The sequence below is a fragment of the Podarcis erhardii genome, assembly GCF_964252035.2.
Source record: "Podarcis erhardii genome assembly, chromosome: 17".
Lineage (NCBI taxonomy): Eukaryota > Metazoa > Chordata > Lepidosauria > Squamata > Lacertidae > Podarcis > Podarcis erhardii.
In genome coordinates, this window is record NC_138515.1 from 17,425,346 (window position 1) to 17,452,792 (window position 27,447).

Below are 27,447 nucleotides of genomic sequence, written 5' to 3' on the forward strand. Positions count from 1 at the left end.
CAGAAGTCAGTAAGGGTAAACATACTGGGGGAGCATTGGTCCTACCACAGATGCAACCTCACCCCAAATGCTCCCAGGTACTCTGGCGTGGCCCTAATCCCCGGAAGGTGATCAGGCAAAAGCATGGCGAGCCCCTGGATTCCTTTAACGGAATCCCCTATTGCACACTGGGAGGGGCAGGTGTGACAACCTTCACCACCACTCCTTGAACCAATGCCTAACCGCCAAACCTTACAAAGTTGTGACAATTTGCTATGTGGCCGGCGAAACCCAAGTGGCACCAGCCAATTGGCCAAATGGGAAAATTCCTACCGGGCCCCTGTCCCAAAAACAGACGACCCAGAACGGCATAGCAAGGTCATAGCAAGACCCTAAATATAGGGAGGGTGGGCGGGTGATCTGATGCACGAGGCGCCAAGAGGAAGCTTTTGCAACGTGCAGCGGCATAAATAGGTCCCCCGGCTGCCAATTCTCTCAACCCCATTGGCCACATTTACCCCAGCAACCGAGGGACCCAATCAGGTTGTTGTGGCTATCCAAATGATCCCACCCACCCAGACGGTGAGGTCAGTCTTGGTGATCTCACCGCAACACGTGCCCTCCATGATGAGGAAACGATTTGTCAGGAATGATTAAGTCTTGCGGCTTTACCTGGGGCCTGGTAAATGTTAGCACAAAGTAGATAATGGAAATGAGGTTGAAATTTGTGTATTTATATATCACTATATATAGTAGTCTTCAGATTGAACTGTAAAAGGCAGTTTTCTCTGATGATCTGTCTTTCTGTCTGTCTATACATACTGGGCCTGTACCTGTACTAGGGGCCACTGGTTGCCATATGTCCTCTTTTTCCATGACACGTCTTCTTTTTCATGGGTGTCATGGGCTGGACTGAGGAGGTATGGTGGGAACCACCCTCCCCTCTTCCTGCACCTTCCCGAGAAGTGGAGGAGAGTATAGATTTAGAACAGTGGTTTGCCGAAGGTCATAGTTTGGAGGCTGCACAGAGGAGAAGCTGGGAAATATTGGGAGAGCAGCAGGAAGAGAAGAAGAAGAAGAAGAAGAAGAAGAAGAAGAAGAAGAAGAAGAAGAAGAAGAAGAAGCAGCAGCAGCAGCTCCAGGGGAGAGATAGCTAACAGACTCAGTGTCTCTTGAAAGCCTTCCTGACCCCCCCCCACCCCGTCTCCCAGAACAAGGTGTGCATTGAAAGTAGTAGAACAGAAAGCTCAGAGGCAGAAAGCACAGATCCGTCGGCGCAGGGGTGACATAGATTAGGAGGGACTGAGGGGGTGAGACTTTACCATTCTCTAAGAGAGACCGCATTCCTTCGTCTCTATGAATATTGAATAAACTACTTGGTAAGAACTCTTCGGGTTTATCTGCTTCTTGGCATCCCACAGTGGGAAGGATAGGATTCGCTGAAGCCTTGGCAATGAGTAGAGTCATCATAGCGAATGAAACCAGCAAATGTCTCCTCTTTTTTGCTCTTCAAAACACTGCAACCCTACAGTGATCGTAGGGCTTTGGATGTGGGGCAACTTCCATGGAATCTTCATGCTTTTCAGGGGGGTGGGGTTTCTCTTCTATCTTTACAATTCTATGATTCCATCTCCCTCCATAGGATTGCTCTACCCATTCTCCATCTGTAATATGGCGCCAAAGGTGCCCTATTGGTTGGGAGCGTTCATGAGATATAAAGCTGGTAAAGCACTTTGCACATTTATTATTCCTACAGAGATCGTTATTATAGCAAGAGTCTTAATGGTTTGGGGAAATGGTAGCAGGTGCAAACTAACCTAAAACTACCTTCCAGATTCACTGACATGGGTGAATGTATTCTGCGCTGTTGCTACTGGCGAGGGACTATGTTTGCTTGTTTCTGCTATACAGTGGTACCTCTGGTTGCGAACGGGATCCGTTCTGGAGGCCCATTCGCAACATGAAAAGAGCGCAACCTGAAGCGCCGTATTTGTGCAGGTGCGCGGCGCGATTTGGTGCTTGGGTGCATGCGCGAAGCTTGATTGAGCACTTCTGCACATGCATAAGTGGCAAAACCCAGAAGTAACCCTTTCCGGTACTTCTGGGTCGCCCTGGGACGTAACCTGAAAGAACGTAACCTGAAGCAAACGTAACATGAGGTATGACTGTAATACAGTGGTACCTCGGGTTACATACGCTTCAGGTTAAATACGCTTCAGGTTACACACTCCGCTAACCCAGAAATAGTGCTTCAGGTTAAGAACAGAAATTGGGCTCCGGCGGCGAGGCAGCAGCAGGAGGCCCCATTAGCTAAAGTGGTGCTTCAGGTTAAGAACAGTTTCAGGTTAAGAACGGACCTCCGGAACGAATTAAGTACTTAACCTGAGGTACCACTGTAATGGAAGGGCTTTTTAAATTATATTCTGCTGACACAAGCCAGTTGCATACATTCAAGCAGGCAGCATGGAAGTTTTTAAAGCATCTTGTTTACAGGCCTGATGCAAAACGATCACCGTTCATTACACCGCCCCATTTGCAGGGTGTTATTGAGCTCATCTGCGAAAGCCAGACAGCAGAGATCTGATCACGCATCTTCAGTCATTGCTATTAGACATTGAGTGTGCTTCTGTCAATTGCTAGCATTGGCCATTGCGAGAGAGACAGGAGGCACAGTTTAGCCTTTGCCGGGCAGGGGAATGCAGGCTCGAGTGGGATCTTAATAGACAACGTTTGAAACTTTTTTCATTTTTAGAAAATCACACTATTACTCAAGATCAATGAACTTAGCATACCAAAATAAAATTCCAGCACTCTTAATGACGAAACATAGTCAGAATGTTTAGTGCACTGGGAATCATTTTCATCCATTTTTAGCAACCCTCCTGTGTGAAAAAAAGTAGTGTTGCAATACCCGAAAAGGGTGGGATATCTGTACCAGGTGAATTGCAATCAGCACCCCTGGTTTCTGAGTAGTTGGCGATAGTTATTGTTGTTGATGATGATACAAGTTGAGTTTGGTGTCCAACTCTTAATTTTGTATGAAAATTTAACTCAGCTATTTGGTACAGCTGTGAAGTAAACAGCACAATGTTTATCCACTCAAGACAGAACAAACACCACAATGTTTATTCGCTCAGGACAGAACAATGCAGCACATTTGCATTCTCCCTCCCTAAGTTTTTGATACTTGTCATGTTTTCTCCTGAATTTCCTGCAAGAGATAGCAGCTGTGGAGTTTATTTTGTATCCTATGCCGTGTTCCCATTGGTCTTTAATTGTGGTGAGAGGAACAGAGCGAGGGGGAAGGGACACATTCATTAACCCATTTCTTTAATCCTGCGATCGATAAGAATCCCACGATCGACCAGGATCATCCTGGAATCTACCTGTCGATCACGGTTGACTGGTTGTACATATCTGATATATATCAAACACAAAAAATTACAGAGAAAAATAAAGATACATTAATTATAATCCTCATATGATCCTCATAAAACACAAATTATCAATGCATCTCTGTATTCCTTGGCCACCATTTTATCTTAATCTTCACACATACAGAGAGTTGAATCCTCCCACCTGGGAAAGTTCCCCCTTCCTGTGTCTCCCACTCTGACCTTCCACTCAAGCAGGCCCCTTCCTCTTCTCTCTGTCAGCTTCCTTCATTTATCACAAATATACATTTTAAGACGTTAAGACATCTATCCTGACCAGAGATGAATGGCTGATGAAGATGATGGACTACGCCAAAATGGTGAAAAGGACCAGGGAAAATCAGAAACCAGGAAGAGAGAAACTTTTAATAAGGAATGGGAGGAATTTACAAATTATCTAAGAGAACACTGTAAACAACTAAAAACTTGGGCAGGATTTGAGTAATGCTTGTAATGTACTACGCAAACTAAGGTAAAAATGGATTGTTTTAAGAAAAATAGAGAAAATCTACGATGCAGCTGAAAAAGATTGAAAATGGAAACCATGGAAGGGTCTAGGGAGGTCTAAGGATTCAGGTATTCCTAAATGTTGATGATTATGTCTAAAAGGTAAAGGTAAAGGTACCCCTGCCCGTACGGGCCAGTCTTGCCAGACTCTAGGGTTGTGCGCTCATCTCACTCCAGAGGCCGGGAGCCAGCGCTGTCCGCAGACACTTCCGGGTCACGTGGCCAGCGTGACGAAGCTGCACCGGCGATCCGGCACCAGAACAGCACACGGAACGCCATTTACCTTCCCGCTAGAAAGCGGTATCTATTTATCTACTTGCACTTAATTGTGCTTTCAAACTGCTAGGTGGGCAGGAGCTGGGACCGAACGATGGGAGCTCACCCCGCCGCGGGGATTCGAACCGCCGACCATGCGATCGGCAAGTCCTAGGCGCTGAGGTTTTACCCACAGCACCACCCGCGTCCCTTACTGATTATGTCTAATGTTTGGATTTAAATGTGTAGTGTAAAACAGAATAAGTAAGTAAGTAAGTAAGTAAGTAAGTAAGTAAATGACGTTTAAGACATCTAGTTGAGGGACGCGGGTGGCATTGTGCTCGGGCCCCCAGGCATCTCCCACCTCCTGTGTGGGTATGACTATGCCTTCTCCACTCTGGTTGGTCATTTTGCGGTCACGTGGTCCCTAAGGCCAATGGTTGACTTGGGGGGTGGCCACGAAACATTATTTAATCCCTGCACGATGTTTGCTGGACCTCTTTGGCTTCATGCAGCGGATCACCCGCCCACCCGCCACCTTTATCTGGTGTGTTGGCCTTGCTATGGACGTTGTTGGTTGCCTGTTTTGCAATGGGGGCCTGGTAGGAATTTTTCCATCTGGCAGATTGGCAGAGCCATTTGGTTTTCGCCTACCGCGTAGCAATCGTCACAACTTTGTAAGGTTTGGCAGTTAGGCATTGGATCAGCAATGTGTGGGGAGGAGAGTGCAGCCCTTACCCACCCTCCAAGCTCAAGGGTATTCCAGTAAAGGAATCTGGGGTGGGCCTGGGTCTTGTCCAAAACCCCATGGTAGGGGCTAGCACCATACCAGGACCCCACGGGGGCACCGGGGGTGAGCTCGAGTCGGTTCACATCGGCAGGGCTCCCTCTGCCAGTGTTTCACCCTTTTGTGTGAGTGTCTGGAGGCGGTTGGAGGATGGATGGTGGCTAACAGATTGAGGTTGAATCCTGACAAGACAGAAGTACTGTTTTGGGGGGACAGGAGGCGGGCAGGTGTGGAAGACTCCCTGGTCCTGAATGGAGTAACTGTGCCCCTGAAGGACCAGGTGCACAGCCTGGGAGTCATTCTGGACTCACAACTGTCCATGGAGGCACAGGTCAATTCTGTGTCCAGGGCAGCTGTTTATCAGCTCCATCTGCAGGCTGAGACCCTACCTGCCTGTGGACTGTCTCGCCAGAGTGGTGCATGCTCTGGTTATCTCTTGCTTGGGCTACTGCAATGCGCTCTATGTGGGGCTACCTTTGAAGGTGACCCGGAAACTACAATTAATCCAGAATGCAGCAGCTAGACTGGTGACTGGGAGTGGCTGCCGAGACCATATAACACGGGTCTTGAAAGACCTCCAATGGCTCCCAGTACGTTTCTGAGCACAATTCAAAGTGTTGGTGCTGACCTTTAAAGCCCTAAACGGCCTCGGTCCAGTATACCTGAAGGAGCGTCTCCACCGCCATCGTTCTGCCCGGACACTGAGGTCCACCGCCGAGGGCCTTCTGGTGGTTCCCTCACTGTGAGAAGCCAAGTTACAGGGAACCAGGCAAAGGGCCTTCTCGGTGGTGGCACCCGCCCTGTGGAATGCCCTCCCACCAGATGTCAAAATGAAAAATAACTACCAAACTTTTAGAAGACATCTAAAGGCAGCCCTGTTTAAGGAAGCTTTTAATGTTTAATAGGTTATTGTATTTTAGTGTTTTGTTGGAAGCCGCCCAGAGTGGCTGGGGGGACCCAGCCACATGGGCGGGGTATAAATAATAAGTTGTTGTTGTTGTTGTTGTTGTTGTTGTTATTATTATTATTAATAATAATAATAATAATAATAATTTACCAGATTCCCCGCGATGCGGGTGGGAGTCTAATATAGTTTGAATTATTCCAGTGCCTAAGCAATACCAATCACATTCTGTATCCTATAAAGTTGTGCCCTAAATTTTGCCCAATAACTTAAACTAAAATCCCATGTCACTGCGTCTTCATTTTGGGGCAAGGAGCCTTTACCTGCCCTGTTTGGAGATTGAATGCAGGATTCGGCACAGAGGGGAAGAGATCCAGCACTGACCTCTAGCCGTTTTCCAAACAATTCCACACACAAACATACTTGGTTTGCTAGTCCAACCAGTATGGTCCTGGTGTGGGATCACCCCCCCCCCACTTGACAGAAGGAGAGGCTTAAAAGGCTAAAAAGAAATGTTTTATTGTTATTTCAGAAAGCAAGGCTTAAGAAAAGACAACCAGGGCTGCATAACACTGACATTTTTATTAGAATTCTTTTGTAACAAATGGAACTTGTGTCAGCAAATAACTGATTTTCATACAGACTTTCTTTCGCCACCAATGTAACGAAGTAAGAAAATAAAAAGCACGCCTTTCATTCTGTAAAACATTTACGCGTACTACTAATTAGAGGTAATTGTATTTTTTTTTAACAAGCCATTTTACAAGGTAATTTTTTTTATTTTGATTTTTTTGTTGTTTTTGTTTTCAGTCTAGGCATCCAAAACGAGAGCAAAGAACACAACTTGTATTATCTTTGTAAAGACACTCCAAGCTTGAATGGCAAAGCCACGTAACAAGATGGATGACGGGAGCTGCAGCCTTCTGATATTCTCTTGGGAGTATCAGGGCACTCAAAAACGAAAACGAAAAGAGAGATCACAAAACCATAAGAGGAGCAGGGGAGAAAATAAAATTTATAAGGAGGAGGGAACTTGCATCTTGTTGTTGCCCCTGCAAACGCCCTCCTCCCCTTTAAACATGTTTTGTGTTATTTACATACACACAAGTGGATTTTCATAAGCAGTTTTCCTTACAGATGGGTTCAAGTAATAATACTATTGGGTGTAGAATCAATAGGGCAGTGCATAGTACAAAGGTATAGAAAGTGCAAATCTCCCTAGAGTAACCCCTTCCTTCCCCCAGCCATCCTTGCCAACGTCTAACCATGCAAACCAGGTTTTTTTTCTTTCTTTTTTATTAAAAAAGGAGCTAAAATAAAAGTTCTGTACAAATAATTTTTTATATATTTTGCGTATTTCTCCATTGTTAACTAATTACAAAATTATACATAACTACACATACATAGGTAAATAATAGCACCGTACTGGTTATGCTGATGAAACCGAATTCTGAGCTTGGTAAATGGCAGATAATGACACCTACTAATTAAAGAGAGAGAGAAAGAGAGAGAGAGAGAGAGAGAGAGAGAGAGATCACTGCACAGCAAAGATACAGAAAATGGAATGCACATCAATGATTCGGAGAGAGTTCCTCATCAGAAGCAACTCCTGAATAGCAGTTTTGACGGGAATATGTGCGGCTATTTCTTCCTCTTCTTGTCACGTGAAAACGTTCACCCCTCACTCACTAGTGATTTCATACAACGCTTTTCTTGAATAAATCAAATGATTTTTGTTTTTGTTTTTTTGCAGAAAAAAGGCCAATTGTTTTCATGAGTAATTGGCCTGCCTAGTGTATGTCTGCACGTGGATTTTCTTTTTTTATGCTCTTCCGTGTACATCCTGACCTCACAAGCCACATGACCCCCATGCGCACTCTTCAGGGACCACTGCAGATTTCTATACAGAGCAAGGACGCACTTGAACCCCATGCAAAATGGGGTCGTCGTTGGCATTTTGTCATGCACTTTCAATCTTGCGCTTACAAGTCCAGAACACAGAAAGTTCCTGTGCAGACATGCCTTTCCTCTATGCTTCTAAAATGTAGCATTTTTTCCCACTGTGAGTGTCTGAAAACGGGTACTTTTGGCTAAAAGCATGAGTTCGCTGCATAATCTGGCACTTTAAAAAATACTATTTTGACAAAAACAAATAAAAAACAAAACAAAAGGAAACATATAGTGCACATTCTTCTCTGATTCTGATGTAAGTTAGAGAATCTCATTCTGAGGTAGCCTTCTATAATACTTTATTTTTATTTTTATTATTATTATTATTATACATATATATGTTTAATTTTTTCCCCCATTTTTGCATTTTTATATATAAAAGTGCTCAAATAGAATGCTTTCTAGTGTTTGGTCTTTTAATATATTTATTTCTGGTAGCGATGGGAAACATGGAAAAAGAGAGAGAAAGATCAACTAATCACTTCCTTGGTGATCCTTTTTTTTTTTTAAACCACATTTAAAATAATTCTTTTGATATTTATGTTCCAACATGGTGCTAGGCTGAACCCAGACCAATGCAAGAGCAAATGGCTTCCATTATAGTGCCTCAAAATGTTTTGTACCGTCCACAATGAGGGGGTCACATATAATCTTCCTTACATTTACGCCCTCTGTCCGCTTGCCTGACCCAGCTTATTTCAGGAGGCCTTTTAGCCTGAGTAAAGTGAACATGCTTTGGCCTCCAGTGAAAATTCGTGTGCATGGATATGACTCAAGACCCATTCTAATCGCTGCTCCAATGTCTATTAAGGGGTATCTACCTTCTCTTTTCAGCACGGTGCTCCTGGCTTCTGATAACCAATGCAATGGTTACGAAAGCAGACTGGGAGGACTCGCACCCGGATAAACAGCCCCTGACTACCCAACTGCTTGGGATAAACATGGATTAATATTTAACACCAGGAATGCATATTCTTAAAAGACCTCTTTGTACATGTGTTGAAAAGCTAATGCTTTTTAATCGAAGAAAGGGGGGTTGGGGGAAGGGTGACACAAGAGAAATGTGAGTTCAACTAATGCAAACAAAACTTGAAGAAATGCTATCAAAATAGGCATCAAATATAAGGCACTCTAAATGTAAAAATTAAAATTAAAAAAACCCCCAGCATTTTCCATTAATGCTGTATGCCACAAAAAGAGTTCTGATTCAACAGAGCAACATGAGTTTGGCTTTGCCCCATTATACATCGTCAATGCACATGTCCTACCGTATACTATAGACAATTATACAAGTGAATACATTTTTAAAACATCTTGACAACTATTATATTACAACATTCTCCCCTCTTAAGGGAATATGCACTGACCTTTCCCACATGCACACTTCCTATATTTAGTATGGTTTGTTTATTGCACTAAAGTGTTACACTAAGGTGTTTTTGTATGTGTGAGATGCGTGTACATATGATTTCCATCCTTTTTTTCTTTTTCTTTCTTTTCTTTTTTTTGGGGGTAGGACTGAGTTTCAAGTATCACTGATGTGCATTCCTCATTTCCCCTGGAAAACAGACAACGAAACAAAAGCCCTCAAAGCAAAACAATGAGATGCAGACATGTTCAGAAATATTGTATGGACTGAATGTAGCATTTTGGATTCTCCTTCCCTCCTCCACTGCTTCAATAAATCCAAGTCATGGAAGAACTGATATGCGATATATGCATTTCTGTCTATCTATCTACGTGCATAATTGTAGATTGATAGAGAGACAATAATAGAGATATACATATATTTATAGATATAAAGAGAAAGGTGTGTGTGTGTGTGTTAATAGCAGCTTTTATACTTTGCGCTTCCCTGTTGATTCCAAAAGAAACAAAAAACAAAACCTTCCATATGTATATTAACTGATTTATATTTCATATTTTTTTAATAATAATAAAAAATCAAAATGTAAAAGCAATTATCTAAATGAGAATGTGGTCCTGGAGATAAATATAGGGTTGCACAAAAATGTGCAAATTTTCAAATTATTTAACATTTCTACAGCGAGATATTACAGGTAACAGTTCTACAGCATAAAAAAAATCTACAATTCTGAAACAAACAAAAAATAATAATGAACAGTTATGCAACTTTTTTTCCTCCAAATTCACTTCATTGAATGATAAACTTTTTGTTTAAAATAAAAAAAAGGAAAAAAGTTTACACAGTTAAAAATGAAGCACAGGTCAGCAGTATCTTTACAATACTAAAAAACTAAATCAAGGACTTTCTTTTTAAACATTCGCCCTTTCCCCTCCCACCCCCCAAAGTGTTATTTATGAGCAATATGGTAGGAAGGGGAGATGCTGAAGCAAAGAGTTCGTCTTTTCTCAGAGCAGCCAGGTACTGGCCCTTGGAGAAACATCTCGCACCGAATTGCAGGACTCCCAAGTTCCACATTGTTAACTATCATGCAATCCTGAACAAGATGATGGTTCTTTGCAGAATTTGCTCTTCCCTTTAACTTCAACCAAAGCTGAATCCTTGAGGTATCTGTAAAATGAAATCCTTCAGATGCCTCAACCAGTCTGGATTCTTTTATTAGGTTTCTGGTAAGGTTTATTGAACTGTGAATTGTTGGTCCACCTGGAACAGTTTTTCGTTTTGTTGTTTGTTTTCGTTTTAATATTTCCCCACTAATTGGTCTTTAGTTAGGAGTTAAGAAGTACTTCTCAAGCACACGGTATGGCTCAGAAGAGGCTCTCTGGATCTTAAAGGGCCTGCAGTTAAAAATCCAGGATGGTCAGGGATTTTGTTTTACGTTGCATAGTGATCAAAGCTGCCCAGGTATTCTAGTGCGGCTCGATAGCAGAACTGATATTGATCCTTGGGGGGGGGGGGGGAAGAGAGAAAGAGAAGTTAAGATAAATCCATTTGCTGCTTTCGGGTTACAACACCACCAATTTCTTACCCATGAATGGTTAACAGAACACGAGACGGTTGTGAGATGTGCTGCTTTCCCTTCTAGGAGAAGTTCTTTGCTCCTTTATCTTGCCAGCTGCAACCATGGTTTCATGTAACTTCTAAGCAGAACACCCACACCTTAACCCGGTTTTGGGCCCAGCTGTGCTTCCCTGGCAAGCCTGGGACCCTTGGCATGTGTACCAGGCAGAGGGCCTTCTCAGTAGTGGCACCCGCCCTGTGGAATGCTCTCCCACCAGATGTCAAAGAGAACAACAACTACCAGACTTTTAGAAGACATCTGAAGGCAGCCCTCTTTAGGGAAGCTTTTAAAGTTTGATGCATTACTGTATTTTAATATTTTGTATTTTATTCCAATGATTGCTAGGAGCTGTGCTGAATGTTGTGGTACATAACTGCTTCACAAGTTTTTATATATATATGAAGGTCAAAGTATATCCATAATGAGGCAAAAGAAGAAGAATATTCTTTTCTAATAAACAGTTTAAGAGAAGGAACATCAAATCATCCAAAATGCAAACTTGCAAATTTTATTTTATATGTGTGTGTAAGTATTTGTTTCTAGGAACTAATGGGACATAAAGACATTTTTCATCTGCAATAATACTAGTAATAGAAAATAAATGGGTTTTACTCTTCAGTTTTCTCTGAGTTATTAGGATCAGTGAGAGGGGGAAATGGCCCAATTCCATTCTAAATAACTTTGTTTTAAAAGTTGTTAAAACTGTAGTGTTGGACTACAAGCCTGCAGTCAAAGGTTTAGGAGCTATGTCTGAATCAATGTTTAAAACCCAACATCCTGTGCTCACACCTGGCCCACAGACTCCCAAATCCATCCATCCTGCATTGTCAGAGCTCTTCTCGTCCCTGGAAAGTGGTGTGCTTCCTTTTCGCCTCCTTTTCTCTCTGGTGTTCAAATTGCTGCATGTGTGCTTGCCAGGGCCAGATTTAGGTTTGATGAGGCCCTCAGCTACTGAAGGTAATGGGGCCCTTTGTATGTCCAGCTGTCCTTTGTCAACAACAAATTGCTGCTGTTTTTGCGTGTGTTGAATATATAGGTAAAGGGACCCCTGACCATTAGGTCCAGTTGTGGCCGACTCTGGGGTTGCGGCGCTCATCTCGCTTTATTGGCCAAGGGAGCTGGCGTACAACTTCCAGGTCATGTGGGCAGCATGACTAAGCCGCTTCTGGCAAACCAGAGCAGCACACGGAAACGCCATTTACCTTCCCACTGGAGCGGTACCTATTTATCTAGTTGCACTTTGATGTGCTTTCAAACTGCTAGGTTGGCAGGAGCAGGGACAGAGCAATGGGAGCTCACCCCATTGCGGGGATTCGAACTGCTGACCTTCTGATCAGCAAGTCCTAGGTTCTGTGGTTTTACCCACAGCGCCAATATATGCTATATGGTAATTTATGGACCTAATAGGTATCTAAAGCCATTTGCACATAATAAAATAACCAGTCCATGCAGAATGTAGGCACCCTATATATAGAAATGAGCAAACCAGTGATATTTTAGGGAGCAGGCTAGCAGGCAGAGCCCATGACTTACATCATAGGAGCCCACACAACACAAAACACTGTTGCTGTATGTAGGTTTTATTTTATTAGTTTTTTATCTTATATTTTGGAAATGTACATCCAGTTTTTTCACCTTTAATTTTTTTGAGGGGCTTCCAAGAGAGTGGGGCCCTAAGCTATAGCTTGTTTAGCTTATACGTAAATCCGGCACTGTGTGCTTGCCCACACTGGACTTTACTGTGTGTTTGCAGCTGTTTGCATTCCCAGTTAATCTGCGCAGACCTTGAACAGCACCAACCTCAATGCTTTTGTCCTGCAAAATTGGGTTTTACCATTTTCCCTTCCCATCCTCTTTCTAACAACTGTCCTGCAAAGTGCATCATTTTCCACAACCATCTTCCTTCATCCCCTTTACCGCCACGGGCAGGCTCCTCTTCCCACCCAAGGTTGTACTTGTGGGGCTCTGTCCAGCAAAGCGTGTTCTCCTTCATGGAGAGCACGTGCTGCGGTGGGGTCTGACAGGCCACCCTTCTGTTGCTGGGTGGGATCGTTTAGATAGCCATTGGCAATGATTGGGCTGTTTGGGTTACTAGGGAAATTTTGACATTGCCAATTTGTGGGATAGACCAAAGGTTTTATATACAGGGCACGCAGCATTGAGCGTTCTCTTTCGCTGCGTGCACCGGATCACCCGCACACCCTCCCTAATTTAGGGCTCTTGCGTTTGCCCTTGCTATTCCTGTCATGGAGTCATCTGCTTTTGGGGCAGGGGCCTGGTAGGAATTTTGTCCATTTGGCAGATTGGCTGGTGCCATTTGGTTTTTGCCTACTGCGTAGCAAATCGTCACAGTTGTGGTTAGGCATTGGTTAAAAATTGGTTGGTGAAGAGGTAAGAATTGGCTGTGCCTGCCCTTCCAATGCTGCTGCTACAAAGGAATCCAGGGGCTCGCCATGCTTTCGTCCAAATCCCTGGCGTGGGGCTTGGGCTGCGCAAGCCCCTGGGAGCATGCGGGGAGAGATGAGGGTCTGGTGCCCAACTCCATTTTCTCCCCAATATTGTTTTCTCTTACTGGCTTTCGCTGGAATCCGGAAGTCAGTTCTGTCCCGGGGCGGGGACAGATAGTCGTAACCAATGCCTAAGCAACCATTCACATTTATGTATTTTAATAAAGCTGTGGCCAAAATTATGCCAAAAACCTTAAACAAAAATTCTGTGTAAATTGTGATTTATTTGGGGGTGGCTTGGGGACCTCAACATGCAATCTTATTTTCAGTGCCAGAGTTGAACCCAGAGAACATATACACGCTCTCTTCCACAAACAGAGTGTCCTCCAGGTTCCTCCTCTCACCCCCTCTTTTACAGCTCCAGTTCCAGGGTCAAATGAGTTCTCCTGAAGAAAGGCAATAGCTGCTTGGCAGGACATTTGATTGTCCGTTCCATTCTGTCTCTCTTTCTGTGGCTGAGAAAGGGAGAGGAGTTGGCAATGGCTTTTTATCAGGGGTTGAATAAATGGGGAGGCTTATGGGAGAGCAGTAAGAGAATATCAAGAGGATATTTTTTATTTTATTTTTTAAAAACTCTCTCTCTTTCTCACACACAGAAAAACAACCAACAATCTTCCCTTTGCTACTACAACTAGTCACTGGACTGCAAGCAAATGCATTTCCAGCTAGATGAATGGGTCTCTGCAATGGATGTCAATTTTGTGTGTGTGTGTGTGTGTGTGTGGTGTGTGTGTGTATACACATACACACCTTTTTGTGTTTTTAACTTCTTCTTTTGCTATTTGTACTGTACGTTGCCTTGAGCTGCTTGTGTGGAAAGCAATTCATTCCTACTAATAATTATTCGTTCAATTGATTAGGCTTTTCTGCCTTGGCAACTCAAAGGGACTTACAACATTTGAAGAAAAACAAACACACACATGCATACATTAAAACCAGCAAAAAAATAAAAATAAATGTTCCTACTAGATTAAAACAGCCCACCCATGAAAAAACGCCCTGGAACATGTTCTGCTTCCAAGGCAAAGTTCACAAACCAAAACAACTACTTCCGGCTTTGCAGCGTTCTTAATCCAAGTTGTTCAAAAAATAAGCTGTTCTTAAACTAAGGTACCAAGGTATATATATAGCTATAGAATAAGTGGAAGAATGACAAGCTATGCTTACCTCTGTCTGTACCATGGCTGGCCGTTGCGTCCTTAACATTTTGACAGTCTGGAAGATATCTACAACACCTTCATATCTCATTCTTTCCAACACAATGCTCAGGGTTATGAACACTCCGGTCCTTCCAACACCGGCACTGAAGAAGGGAAAAAGGAAAGTGAATAATTTGGCTGACTGCTGAGCTGCAGAAACAGTATGTCATATGCGCACAAACCTTCGATGCTCCATAAATATCTTTACACGGCAACTGTAGATTGCAAGGTGATCATTATTTGAAAAGCTGAAATGGATTTGGAAATGAAGTGTTGGATATTGCGGAATGATTTGAAGGGATTCTTAGCTTTTAACCAAATACAGAATGGCCATTATAAATAGAAACCACAACACTTATAAATGTTTGTTCCAAACGTGTTCTTTCCCACACACACAAAAAAAGCAAGCTTGTTAGTCCAATTGCAATAACAGGATAAAACTATTTTCATTAATATTGCAAAGTCCAAAGAATCAATGCAATAAAGGATTGGAATCATCTGGCAAGGGCACCTTTTCTTGTTTTGGATAAAATATTTGTGTTATTGGTTGCAGACCACAAGTTTATGCCACAGAGAAACAGCCCTTCCTGGTTGCCAAACTGAGGGAATGGCCTGGCTGCTGTAGAAAATTGGAGTTTGGATTTGGATTTGATATCCCACTTTATCACTACCCGAGGGAGTCTCAAAGTGGCTAACATTCTCCCTTCCCTTCCTCCCCCACAACAAACACTCTGTGAGGTGAGTGGGGCTGAAAGACTGCAAAGAAGTGTGGCTGGCCCAAGGTCACCCAGCAGCTGCATGTGAAGGAGCGGAGACGCGAACCCAGTTCCCCAGATTACGAGTCTATCGCTCTTAACCACTATACCATGCTGGCTCTCATCATTGTAATGATGGCTAACGAAAGTAGCCTGCAACGACTGAAACACATAGGGATAAATTGAGAAATGGATGCTCCTTCTACTTCATTTTTCTTATACAATCTAGGAAAGCATTTAGTACACATAAAAATCTTTGGAATGGCTTTTATTGCAGGAGAGGGCAATCCTATTATGAAAAGCAGCTCAGTATGATTATCATCTCCATACTGTAGATAATGATGATGATGATAATAATTTATTTATACCCTGCCCATCTGGCTGGGTTTCCCCAGCCACTCTGGGCAGCTCCCAATAGAATATTAAAAACACGATAAATACATCAAACACTAAAAATTTCCCTAAACAGGAAGATGGGAGACTTCCCCAAACAGATGGGAGAATGGGGTGAGATTTGAACTCAGGACCTCCTGGATTACAGCACTCAGGGGGAAGGAAGGGGGTGCAGTGGGGGCGGGCTGCCCCGGGTGTCACCACTGAGGGGGGGGGTGACAAAATGCCAGGTAGCACTCACCACGGGGCATGCAGCATGTGCGAGCCACAAATCTCTCCTGGGAGTTATGCTGTGGCTTGGGCCCCCACAGGCTCCGCGCTACCCCAAATGGTCCACCCACTGCCTCCCCCCACCCAGCTGTAGGGTGGCTGAGTGGAAGGAGGCAGGCAGACTCACTGGAGATCCTGCAGAGTGTCTTGCCCCGGTTTGCCCCGCCCCTGCAGGGGCTGGCCCCGCCCCTGGATGCAGGGCACGTGCGCCACCCCAGGTGCCCAATCGGCTTGCTCCACCGCTGACAGCACTACACAACTTCCACTCTTAATTTGCTTCTCCCCATCCCAAATTACCATTCTGTCAAATCATTTCATCAGTTTTCATCTCATCAATGGCATCTGAGGGTGATTGTTACTTACCTACAATGAACCGAGATTGGCCCATCTTGCCCAAACTGCTCTTTTGTTTTATGAACTTGGCCTATGAAATCGATAAACCCTTCTCCCGACTTTGGCACTCCTTGTTCAGGCCAATCGGTGAACTGGAACTGCCTCACCGTCCGAGACTGGCCGTCCTTGAATGAAATAAATACATATAGGATATGCAACACAGTAAGGCAGAAAACAAGGGGTTTTTTTTGGGGGGGGGACCAACTAGCAAAGGGGAAAATAACCCACAATGAGGAAAAGGAGTGAAAACACTTCTGAGACAATGCTGACGAGGCTTGTGTTTTCCTTGTCGTTTTGCAGTTGGCAAAACCACAATGACATAAGAATGCAATTTCACTGACCGCAGTGATGCTCAAATTGCTCCCTGCATTGGAAAGGATGTTCTCTGACATTTAAATACTGGAAAAACAGAGTCTTTAAGGGACAAGGAAACTGTGAGCTAGTTAAGTGGGACTTTCCCCTTCTTTCTGATGCAATGGAAGGCATTGGCATGGCTGCAGTGCCAACAAAACCCAAATTCTCTTTATAGCTAACTAAACGCCTCTGGCTTGGCTACTAGATTCTTCTTCCCTAGCACTCTTTCAAATGTGTCCCTCTCTTTTCGTAGGAAAGCCATCTGTAAGGCTGCATCTTTTGCCAAGGGGGACTGGAAAGTGCTCATTCATGTATTCTCATCCCTACTAGTACCGGGTTGTGCTCAGCCACCAGGTCCCGGTCCAGCCTCAGCGTTGTGTGGGGTAGGTGTCACGCATCAATATGAGGGTGACCTGGCCATGCCATTTGTGATGGTGTGTTTTATGACATGGGCTGATTAAGACTGCCTTTACATTTTCACTCCCTAACCACGCCCACAACTGCAGTAGTTTTGGGTCTTCATCTTCATTTTTTATTAGTATTAATTCAATTTTATATCACCCTTTCTCCAAAGTTCCCAGGGTGGTTTACAACATTAAGAACATAATTTATACAGCTTAATCATAAAAACATAACACACAGCATAATAATACACAACATAATAGTAAAATAATCATAATAATAGCCCCCCCCTCCCATTTAACAGACCACCAATTATTTAATGACCAAAGACCTGTGTAAAAAGGAATGTTTTTTTCCGGCACAAAAAGGCATGTAATGATGGCACCAGGCGAGTCTCTCTGGGTTAGTGGTTATTGTAACTGCTGCAAGAGAATAAACTATTTTGCGCAGGGGCCATGTTAATCTTCTCTGTATCATTCCAGTTTTAGTATATGTGTTGCTGTCAAAAAAGGTTATTTATGTATGCAACTACTGTGGCTGGTGTTTTGTTAGCCCCAAAATGGAAAACGAGTGAGGTCCCAATTAAAGAAGAATGGCAACTTAAATTGATGGAATATGCGCAGCTTGCAGACCTAACATATAGAATAAAAGAACAGGGAGAACATAGGTTTAGAGAAGGTTGGAAAATGTTTATTGGATATATGGGGGGAATTGTGTACACTTGAAAACAATGGCAGCATTCAGATAAATTCAATGGTGTAAATAAGTTTTGATGGACGTAATAATGGAATGCTGAATGGTTTAGTTTATATAAAATATGCAGGGATTTATGTTATGCAAAATGAGCCATGGGAAAAGAAGAAGGGAAGTCATTGACATTTTAAGGTTGTTGAAATGAATATTCTAAAATGTAAAACAGAAAATTTTAATTAAAAAATTATAGAAAATAAAGGGAGTAAACTATTTTGCACCTAGCACAAAACTCTTGCAGGCCTCAGTGGCAGATTCAGACTGCCTATTTTTGTGTTTCTGACATTGCTGGCGTAAGTATGTGCACAATGCAGGAGATCACTGAAGGCCCTGATCACAATTGCTGCGCTTGCTCGTTTTCGCACGTTGTCAATCTGTGCAAGTGCCGACATTTAATAGAAGTGACACAAATTGAGCTATTGCTGTTAACCTTCATGCCTTCCGGATACTTCAGACTTCCTGAATGTCTCTACTTTCCCGCCATGGTAGGAGAAACAGAGCAGATGCCATGTCACTGTGCCTGTGAGCTATAACTGTACGGGAGAGGAGGAGGCAGGGAGCTATTGCCAGATGCCAAACTCTTAAAACGGCACTTTTTTTTTTTTTTTTTTTTTTTGCAGAATTAAACCAATGAATAACCTCAATGATTATGGGAATTCTGATACAGCAGCTTGGAAGCTGGAGGAAAGGGGGGTGGGAGAATAATTATACCCCAACCAAAGCATTCAGCTATGATTGCCTTGACATGGAGGTGAATATAGGTTGCTTAAAATAATAAACTGAAACAAAATGATAACTTAGTTGATGCTATTCCTCTAGTAGGCTTTCATTTTCTGTCAAATTCCACAGGTACATCCTTCATCAATGATGCCTGCAGGAGGAGGAGGAGTTTACAATCACTGAAATCAGCAAAGCCCAATGAAAAATTATAGGCTTGGTTTACCCTGATGCAGACCTATAACTCATCTTGTTCATCTCAAATATTTTAAATAGCAAAGACTTCTCTTTTGCCTGATTAAAGCACTCAGTGGCTAAGTACTACAGTCATGTGGATAATTGTCAAAGACACCGGAGCCATTATTCAGTTTGTAGCATTCTGCTGAGATGTTCTTGAACCACGGAGCGCTTTTGCTTCATTGAAAGTGCCTTTTACTTAGGAGGAAATGGCAGCAATTTACTTGAAGCGGACATGCAGCAAAGCTTGTGAAACCTGCAATGCGAGCAAGTTACTTCACAAATCGCAATCCCATTCCAACGTCACACTTTCACCGCGAGCAACTGTGCCAGCAGAAATGTTTAGCGTCACGGTGTACTAATTTTTGTCAACTAAAAAGATCGATGGCATACGTCTCTCTTCTCAAGGTATTTTGGGTTAATAACTTAGTGCCTACTGGCTTTTGAGAAATTCCAGCACTGTGTGTCATGAAAGGCCAGAACAAATATCTATAAAAGACATTGCTATCTTGCTTTAATAACTTACATGTTATTTAAGGCTGACGCCAAAAAGACTGTGCGATAGCAGTAAGCTAGCCCAAAAACTGCCTAGAAATCGACTCTGCTCTTACACTACTGGCATGACGAACAGTCTGTCCTGAAATTTAACGAGATGCTCATTTATGGCAGTCACTAAAGGAATACCAAGAATATATTAACACCTTTAGATTGTATCCTCTGCAGCTATAAAGGAGTTTAGGTTTTTTTTAGTTACCTCTTCACTGGACAGGCAAAGCAACAACAAAGTATCACTATTTTCATTGCATGAAAACAAACACCTTTGGGCAGCTGTCTGATTAAAACAGTTAATTGAGTCCATTCTCTGTCTAGCCCTAAGAACTAGGTGACCATCTGTGTTTCTGTCTCTCCATAGATAAAATCAGATGCCTTTGAAAGAGGTTCAGCACAGTATAGAAAGTGTTTCTCACAGATATCATTGCTATAGAAGTGCTGTGTGCAACTGCCCCATTTTGTTGACCCTGATCATTAACACAGGATGCAAGTGCAAAGCAGAAAGTGGGAAGTAATTATGTGATACATTACACTGTAATTCATACTGGAAGGTAGGAATAAACGCAGAGCTACTTTCACCAATCTAGATTCTTCAGTTATTGTTTACGGCTCGCAACATTACATTGTTGCTGCCATTTTTGATGTGTGCAAAAAGGGAGTGAAAACAGCCATAATAAGAAGTATTGATTTTCCTTCTTATAAGTTGAGAGATGGGAATCATGTTCCTATAGGTGTGCACAGCTTGTCCCTATAGATCTGTGCACAGACTGTCATGTGGTGCTCACAGGTGCCACTGCTTTCACCAGTAACTCCTATAGCAACCTCAAAAGCGCTCAGTAAATAACCCTTCAGGAATCCACAGTACACAAATGTCTGTTTCCTCTTCATGCTCTTCATGTTAGAAACTGAGACATGAAAGCTAGGAGCTAAATGGCACCTTAAACCTAGGTTATGGGCACAACAATGGCATGTCTAAGTGTGCTTTTTTGTAAGAAAAGAAGCTGAAAATGAATGAACTGCAGCTAAAATATTATGTTAATTTTTCACATGGTCTAGACCTTCCCCTGCCCACCCCCCTAATATTTTTAAGAGCTCGCCCTAATGAAATTCTCTGTCACAAAATGTGCCTAGAACAATGGGAGTTTCAAACACTGTTCATGCTCAGTTCCTGTCTGCATGGATTTGGCCTCAATTACATTACACATTTCCGCCTAAAACAGTCCATATTTTATTGGATACCAGAATTGGACCTCTCCTCCCTTCTGTTTTGAACAGAGGAGAGAGAGAGATCAAGACGGTGGCTGATTTTTTGTTTCTTTCCCCCTCATTGATGGGAGACATGCCTACTCAGTTTTGTGGTTGCCTCTCTTTTTCTTCTCTTTTAAACAAGGCAGCCATTTTGTGGTATGCCACACCACTATAGCAGCCATGTTTTAACTGGCACCTGTGTCGCTTCATAAAAATGCCCAATTTTCCAGTGGTCCAAATAGGCTGGCACCTCCTATTTTAGAAAATATACCGTATTTTTCGCCTCATAGGGCGCACCGCCCCATAGGATGCACCTAGGTTTTTTGGGGGGGAAATAAAGGGGAAAAAATTAATTTCCCCCCCAGGCACGGGGCTGGCATGGGGGAAGCCCGAGCTTCCCCCGACCCCAGCCCCGAGAACAGCCTGCTATCCGCAAGCCTGGGGAGCCTGGCGGGAAGTTGCGCCGGTCTCCCCAGGCTTGCGGAGAGCTGCGCGAAGCCCGGGCGTGCTCTTCAGCGCACCCCAGGCTTCGGAATGCAGGAAGCTCTGCGCAGCCCTCGGGAGCCTGGCGTGACTTCGCGCCGGGCTCCCTAGCGCTGCGCAGTGCTGCGCAGAGCTGTGCGAAGCCCGGGACTGCAGGCAGCTCTGCGCACCGACCCCTCTTGCTCTCCAGGCTTCAGCGAAAGCCTGCATTCGCCCCATAGGATGCACACACATTTCCCCTTCAGTTTTGGAGGGGAAAGAGTGCATCCTATAGGGCAAAAAATACGGTATATACATACGATATGCAGAATTCAACTCAAGGACAAATATCTGCCTTCACAGCTTTATTTTTTAAAAAGAATCAAGCTTGAAACTTCTTGGACAATATCTGCTGGCACCCACCCCCTGGCCCAAGCCAGAATGGGATGCAAAAGAACTTCCAGCAGTTGGGGTAGGGATTCAGTATCCTTCGTCATGGTGAACTTCAAGTAACCAAGTCCAAAATGATTTAGGGCTTTAAAGGTCAATGCCAGCACCAAAATACACCACCAGCTAGCGTAACTGGTAAATATAGGTGTACTGTGTTGTAATTGCCTGGTGCCTGCCAATATCTGGATGGCTGTATTTTGCAATTTGAAGTTAAAGGCAGGCATGGTACTAGTTCAGCCTGAATGCCAGCCGTAAGTCTGTCCCGTTGGTAACAATGGAAGCAAACGAACCTAACTCTGGCTAGAGCAAGTGTGATGACAACTACTATATTAGATTTTGCACTTTCAAACTCGAGTTTCCTATGATTTAACGGCTGGGTTTAGGAACTCTCCCATGTGGCTACATTCCCTGTGTCCCCACAGTATATCTTCTTTGAGCCAACTTTTAATAGCAGCATCAAAAAGCAGCAATCCTTTTGAGCTGAGGGAAGGCTCAGAGTTTTAGGAAGCTGAGCTAGAGTTTTTAACGGAGAGACATTTTTGTCCCTTGTATGTGCAACACTCTGTTAGGTTTCTCTAATCAACGTTATTGCTACAGGGCTTCCAAAAATGGAGACGAGTAGGGGGTTTATCCTGCCATCGAGTGTGAAGTGTTACAAATCACAGCTTGAAAATGGCTTGAGCCAGGCCTATAAAAATGTTTATATACAGTTAATCTTATATCAGCACCGAACCTCCGACTCAGCTGTTCAGATAAGGAATGCAAAATGAAAATTAGCCCGTCAGGGTCACGGCCGCGTAGCTCTTCTCTGCAGACAGATTAGAACTCCGAGGAATAAGCTATGCCAGGAATCAAATTATAATGTGTAAACCTTGTCAAGCTTCCCTTAAGAATGCCATTTGCTCTGCAGTTTTTAAATCACACCATATTAACCTTCCAGCTCACACAACCTAAAGGGCTGTTGCAAAACAACAATGTATTTAAAGCCTTAAGTGGAGACAATGCCTTTAAAAAGTATTGGGAGACGACGGATTGAGTAAGGGAAAAGGTGAATAGCATTTTGGTCTTCTGATCAGTGTGCTCCATTACAAAAAAAATCATTGGTTGGATCAAGACTTAAGTAAAGGTAAAGGGACCCCTAACCATTAGGTCCAGTCGTGGCCGACTCTGGGGTTGTAGTGCCAAGGGAGCCGGCGTGCAGCTTCCAGGTCATGTGGCCAGCATGACTAAGCTGCTTCTGGCGAACCAGAGCAGCACATGGAAACGCCGTTTACCTTCCTGCCAGAGTGGTACCTATTTATCTACTTGCATTTGACATGATTTCAAACTGCTAGGTTGGCAGGAGCAGGGACCAAGCAACGGGAGCTCAACCTGTTGCGGGGATTCGAACCGCCGACCTTCTGATCAGCAAGTCCTAGGCTCTGTAGTTTAACCCACAGTGTAAAATAGATGCACTCAAATCAACAGAACTGGTAATTTATGTCTGTTACTTAAATTTGTTAAGGTGTTGGGAATTGCAGCTCGGTGAGGGGTAAACTTCAGTTCATAGGATTCTTTGGCAGAAAAATGTGTTTTAAATGTATGGGGTATACATAACCATCCAGACCTGCTCTCCCCCTCCTCTTTTGGCACAAAGTGAAATACTTGTTCACTTCTGTTTTTGAGTAGCTTTCATTACCAAGAGATACACAGTTCTTTAAGATCCATTGTTGGCTTGAAAATAGAATCACCAAGGTGGATATAGATCAGGCTTCCTCAACCTTGGTCCTCCAGATCTTTTGAGACTACAATTCCCATCATTCCTGTTTTCTGAACCAGGAAGGGTGGGGTATAAATAATTTTTATATTTTTTTAATTATTATTATTATTATTATTATTATAAAACTGCTTGGGGTGTGGGTGTGGAGAAAACCCTAGAATAAATCGGGGGACACACAGGGGGAGAAGGGAAAGTTATGTTGTTCAAGCAAAAGTCCTTGTGATGTCTGAGTGATTACAGTAAGTTAGCACAATGTTGAAAACAACCCTGAGTGCTGACATGTGGTTGGAGGGGTGGACAGAAGCAAAGATCTATCACTTTGAAGTATCAGGCAACTGGACCTGCAACAGTTTTGCTGAACTTACCCTGGCATCTGTGACCTTGAACTCCCTTAGGATGTACTGCGGCATGTTGTACTCTGCCATGGGATCCACCACAAAGTACTGATACCTGGCTGAGCGCTCTGCTGGCCAATACTGGTGGCATTTTTCCTGCAAGGTGGAGGAAAATAAGACAATTTGTTTGTATAGATTTCTATGACAATCTGTCTTCCAAGGAGGTTGGAAAAATCACACTTACCGTATTTTTCCGTGTATAAGAGCAGGTTTTTTTAAAATTAAAAAACAATGTTAAAAATTGGGGTTTGTTTTATAGTTACAGTGGTGCCCCGCAATACGAACGCCTCGCAAGACGGAAAACCCGCTAGACGAAAGGGTTTTCCGTTTTGGAGGCGCTTCGCTAAACGAATTTCTCTATGGGGTTGCCTCACAAGACGAAAAAATCTTGCGAGTTCCCGCGGTTTCCCCCCCGCTTTTTTTTGCCCTTTCCCTAAGCGCTAAGATGCTTATCAGCTGTTCCGCTGATAAGCCGCTTCTCAGCTGATCGCTAAAAGCCGCTAGACCGCTAATAGCGCTAATCCGCTAAGCTGTCAATGGGCTTCGCAAGACGAAAAAACCGCTAGACGAAGAGAATCGCGGAACGGATTAATTTCGTCTTGCGAGGCACCACTGTAGTTTTATAGATAGTGCATTGGGGGGACTTGTGATAGATTTGTGTCGCGAGCCTGAGATTGTCAGTGGCTTGTCGGCGTGTTATTGGTGGCTGCGGCAAGGGCTGTTGATGATTGGGTGTCGCTGCAGCAATAGGGTGGGCTATTGGCGGCTTCTGGCGGCGAAGGGACGCATAATAGGTGGCTTTAGCGACGTGTGCGAGTGGCAGTGTAGTTCATTGGGTGAGCAATTTCCTTCATTCCCCCCCTTCCCTGACTGGATAGTTTGTTGGTCAATATGGTGTTCTGAGAGTTGTTTGGAGTTTGTTGAGAGAGCTAGTTAAGATCTGCTTCTGTTCATGTATATAGTACAGTGGTACCTCAGGTTATGTACTTAATTCGTTCCGGAGGTCCGTTCTTAACCTGAAACTGTTCTTAACCTGAAGCATCACTTTAGCTAATGGGGCCTCCTGTTGCTGCCGTGCCGCTGGAGCACGATTTCTTTTCTCATCCTGAAGCAAAGTTCTTAACCTGAGGTACTATTTCTGGGTTAGTGGAGTCTGTAACCTGAAGCGTATGTAACCTGAAGCGTATGTAACTCAAGGTACCACTATAACTTGAAGTCTGCTGTAAATAATAAACACCTCTAAGTAACCAAGTTACTGGTAGCAGCGTCTCCTTCCTGCCTGCAACTGATTGCTTCTGGAAGTCTGCGTATGCTCTGCTACATTGAACTGGGTCTGGCTAAAATGCTGCAACAGGTTAAAGTTGCGAAACACCAATAGGGCCATTCTCCCCCCATTTTCTTAATTTGAAGTCCCCCCAAATAGGGGGCGCATTATACACGAAAAAATACGGTAGTTATCGAAGGTTGAGCATTTACTGGGGAGTTAGCCCCCCTGAAAACGAGAGGACTTGCTTCTGAATAGACATGCACAGGCTTGCACATTGAAACGTGCCTCCTCCCACTCAGCCACCCTACAGCTGGGGGGGGGGGAGGCAGCGGGTGGACCGTTTGGGCAGTGTGGAGCCCGCATGCACCGGAGACGCGTGTCTCGGCCGCGCTGCAGGCCCCACGGTATGTGTCGCCTGGCATTTTGTCACCACCCTCAGTGGTAACACCCGGGGTGGCCAGCCCCCACTGCACCCCCTTCCTCCGCCACTGGTGTCAGGTAAATGTAAAGCAACCCCTTACCATTAGGTCCAGTCGTGGCCGATTCTGGGGTTGCGGCGCTCATCTCGCTTTATTGGCTGAGGGAGCCGACGTACAGCTTCCGGGTCATGTGGCCAGCATGACTAAGCCGCTTCTGGCGAACCAGAGCAGCACACGGAAACGCCGTATACCTTCCCGCCGGAGCGGTACCTATTTATCTACTTGCACTTTGACGTGCTTTCGAACTGCTAGGTTGGCAGGAGCAGGGACCGAGCAACGGAAGCTCACCACGTCGTGGGGATTCGAACCGCCAACCTTCTGATCAGCAAGTCCTAGGCTCTGTGGTTTAACCCACAGTGCCACCTGCGTCCCTCTGCACTGGTGCCAGGCCAACCAAACAAAAACCCACCCTCCTCACTCTCTTCATCCAGCATCTGCTCCCAGTTCTCCCTTCTCCCTCAAAGCTACCACCAGTCACAGCTCTGCCATTAATTAACAAACTCAAGTACAGTCATACCTCGGGTTACAGACACCTCAGGTTCCATTTTTTTTGGCGTTACGGACCTGCCGAAACCCGGAAGTACCAGAATGGGTTACTTCTGTGTTTCAGGGGTCGTGCATGTGCAGAAGCGCCAAATTGCTACCCGCACATGTGCAGACACGCCACTGCGGATTGCAAACATGCATCCCGCATGGATAACGTTCGCAACCCAAGCATCCGCTGTACTTGAACTGCAGCAGCCTATGTATCTTCACTTCTCACCCTCATTCTGCCTATACCGGGTTTGCTTGAAACAATTCTTTCTAGCTGCTGCCCATTTTGTTCTTCATGTTCACAGCTCCCTTCCTCTTTTATCTTGTCTCTTCTGATAGCTCTTGAACACCGTTGCCCTATGACTGCATTCATCTAAATTCTTTCCCCACTTGTCTCCAAGACTCTTCCCTCCTGATTGTGTTGTACACTAAAACTAACAAATGCTTTAGGTATGCGAAGCACTTGGATTTCCCTACTGCTCCCATCCCAACTTTAACACCCATTAGGGTTAGCGCTTAAGGAGCTAACTTTTTAACAACAACCTCGGAAGGTCAGAAATGCAGGGCTTTTGCAAAATGCAGAGAAACTCGTCGTTCTTGCGTGGACTCCAGTTGCAAAAGTCTGAAGAGCCCATAGGATTTGGGGTGTGTCCAAATAGCAATGCACATGTTTTATGAGTGTATAATATTGTTCTTTTTGATAATGGATTCATTCGTCTGGCAAATGTCTTAGGAAGCAACACAATCATCAAATACACAGTTTAAGGCTGTGAACAAACTGACAGAACTGCAAGTGACAGGAAAATAGATACTGGGCAATTAAAAAAAAAAAAAGACTTAAAATTAAATTATTACAAGACTGGCTTAAAAGTTATCATCCATCTATATTTAAAATATAATACTGTGATTGCTTTTCAAATCATCTAGCTAAAAATACATATAGCTTTTCAAATAACAAATCATTGCATCTCTATAGTTAAGTGGCTTGGCATCTTTACTTCATATAACTCTTACATAGTGGATGAAACACCTTTCTCTCTCTCTCTCTCTCTCTCTCTCTCTCTGTGTGTGTGTGTGTGTGTGTACACACACTCTCTCTCTGTGTACACATACTAAAGTTCTTAGAATTATATTTAGACAAGGAACTCTTAATTTTAAAGTACTGACACTGATACCAATATAGCAAAACAAAACATTTTGATATAAAACCAAAGCCTTCTGAAAACAAAACAACAATGTTCTTTTTAAAAGCAATTGAATACTTCCCAGGCAGCTGCAGAACTACTAATCTTTTCTCCAGCCATGTATAGAACAGTTAATATTTACACAAATATTGTAGAGATTTATTAGCATTGCAAAATGATGTGAATTATTTGTTGACTTTCTCAGACCTACACTTTAAAGAGTTTCCTTTGAATGATCACTTGGCTACAGATTTTAACTATTTTGGAAAGAGCCAGCTCCTGTCACTCTGTACCAATGACCTAAATTTCAACCTGGTTCACAGCCTGTTGAATTTCC

General features: G+C 43.7%; 1 protein-coding gene across 26 annotated transcripts in view; it reads right to left on the reverse strand.

The window, feature by feature from the left end:
• Window positions 1-6,429: 6,429 nt before the first annotated feature.
• PTPRD (protein tyrosine phosphatase receptor type D) overlaps window positions 6,430-27,447 on the reverse strand; it is a 1,160,352-nt gene continuing 1,139,334 nt past the window's right edge. For all 26 annotated transcript variants that reach the window (XM_081844735.1, XM_081844724.1, XM_081844745.1 and 23 more), the window contains 4 exons: window positions 23,617-23,742; window positions 16,291-16,445; window positions 14,478-14,613; window positions 6,430-10,685 (listed from right to left, as the gene is read on the reverse strand). In XM_081844735.1, coding sequence (XP_081700861.1) covers window positions 10,617-10,685; window positions 14,478-14,613; window positions 16,291-16,445; window positions 23,617-23,742 — 486 coding nt within the window. In that variant the 3' untranslated portion in view covers window positions 6,430-10,616. The remainder of the gene's footprint in view (window positions 10,686-14,477; window positions 14,614-16,290; window positions 16,446-23,616; window positions 23,743-27,447) is intronic.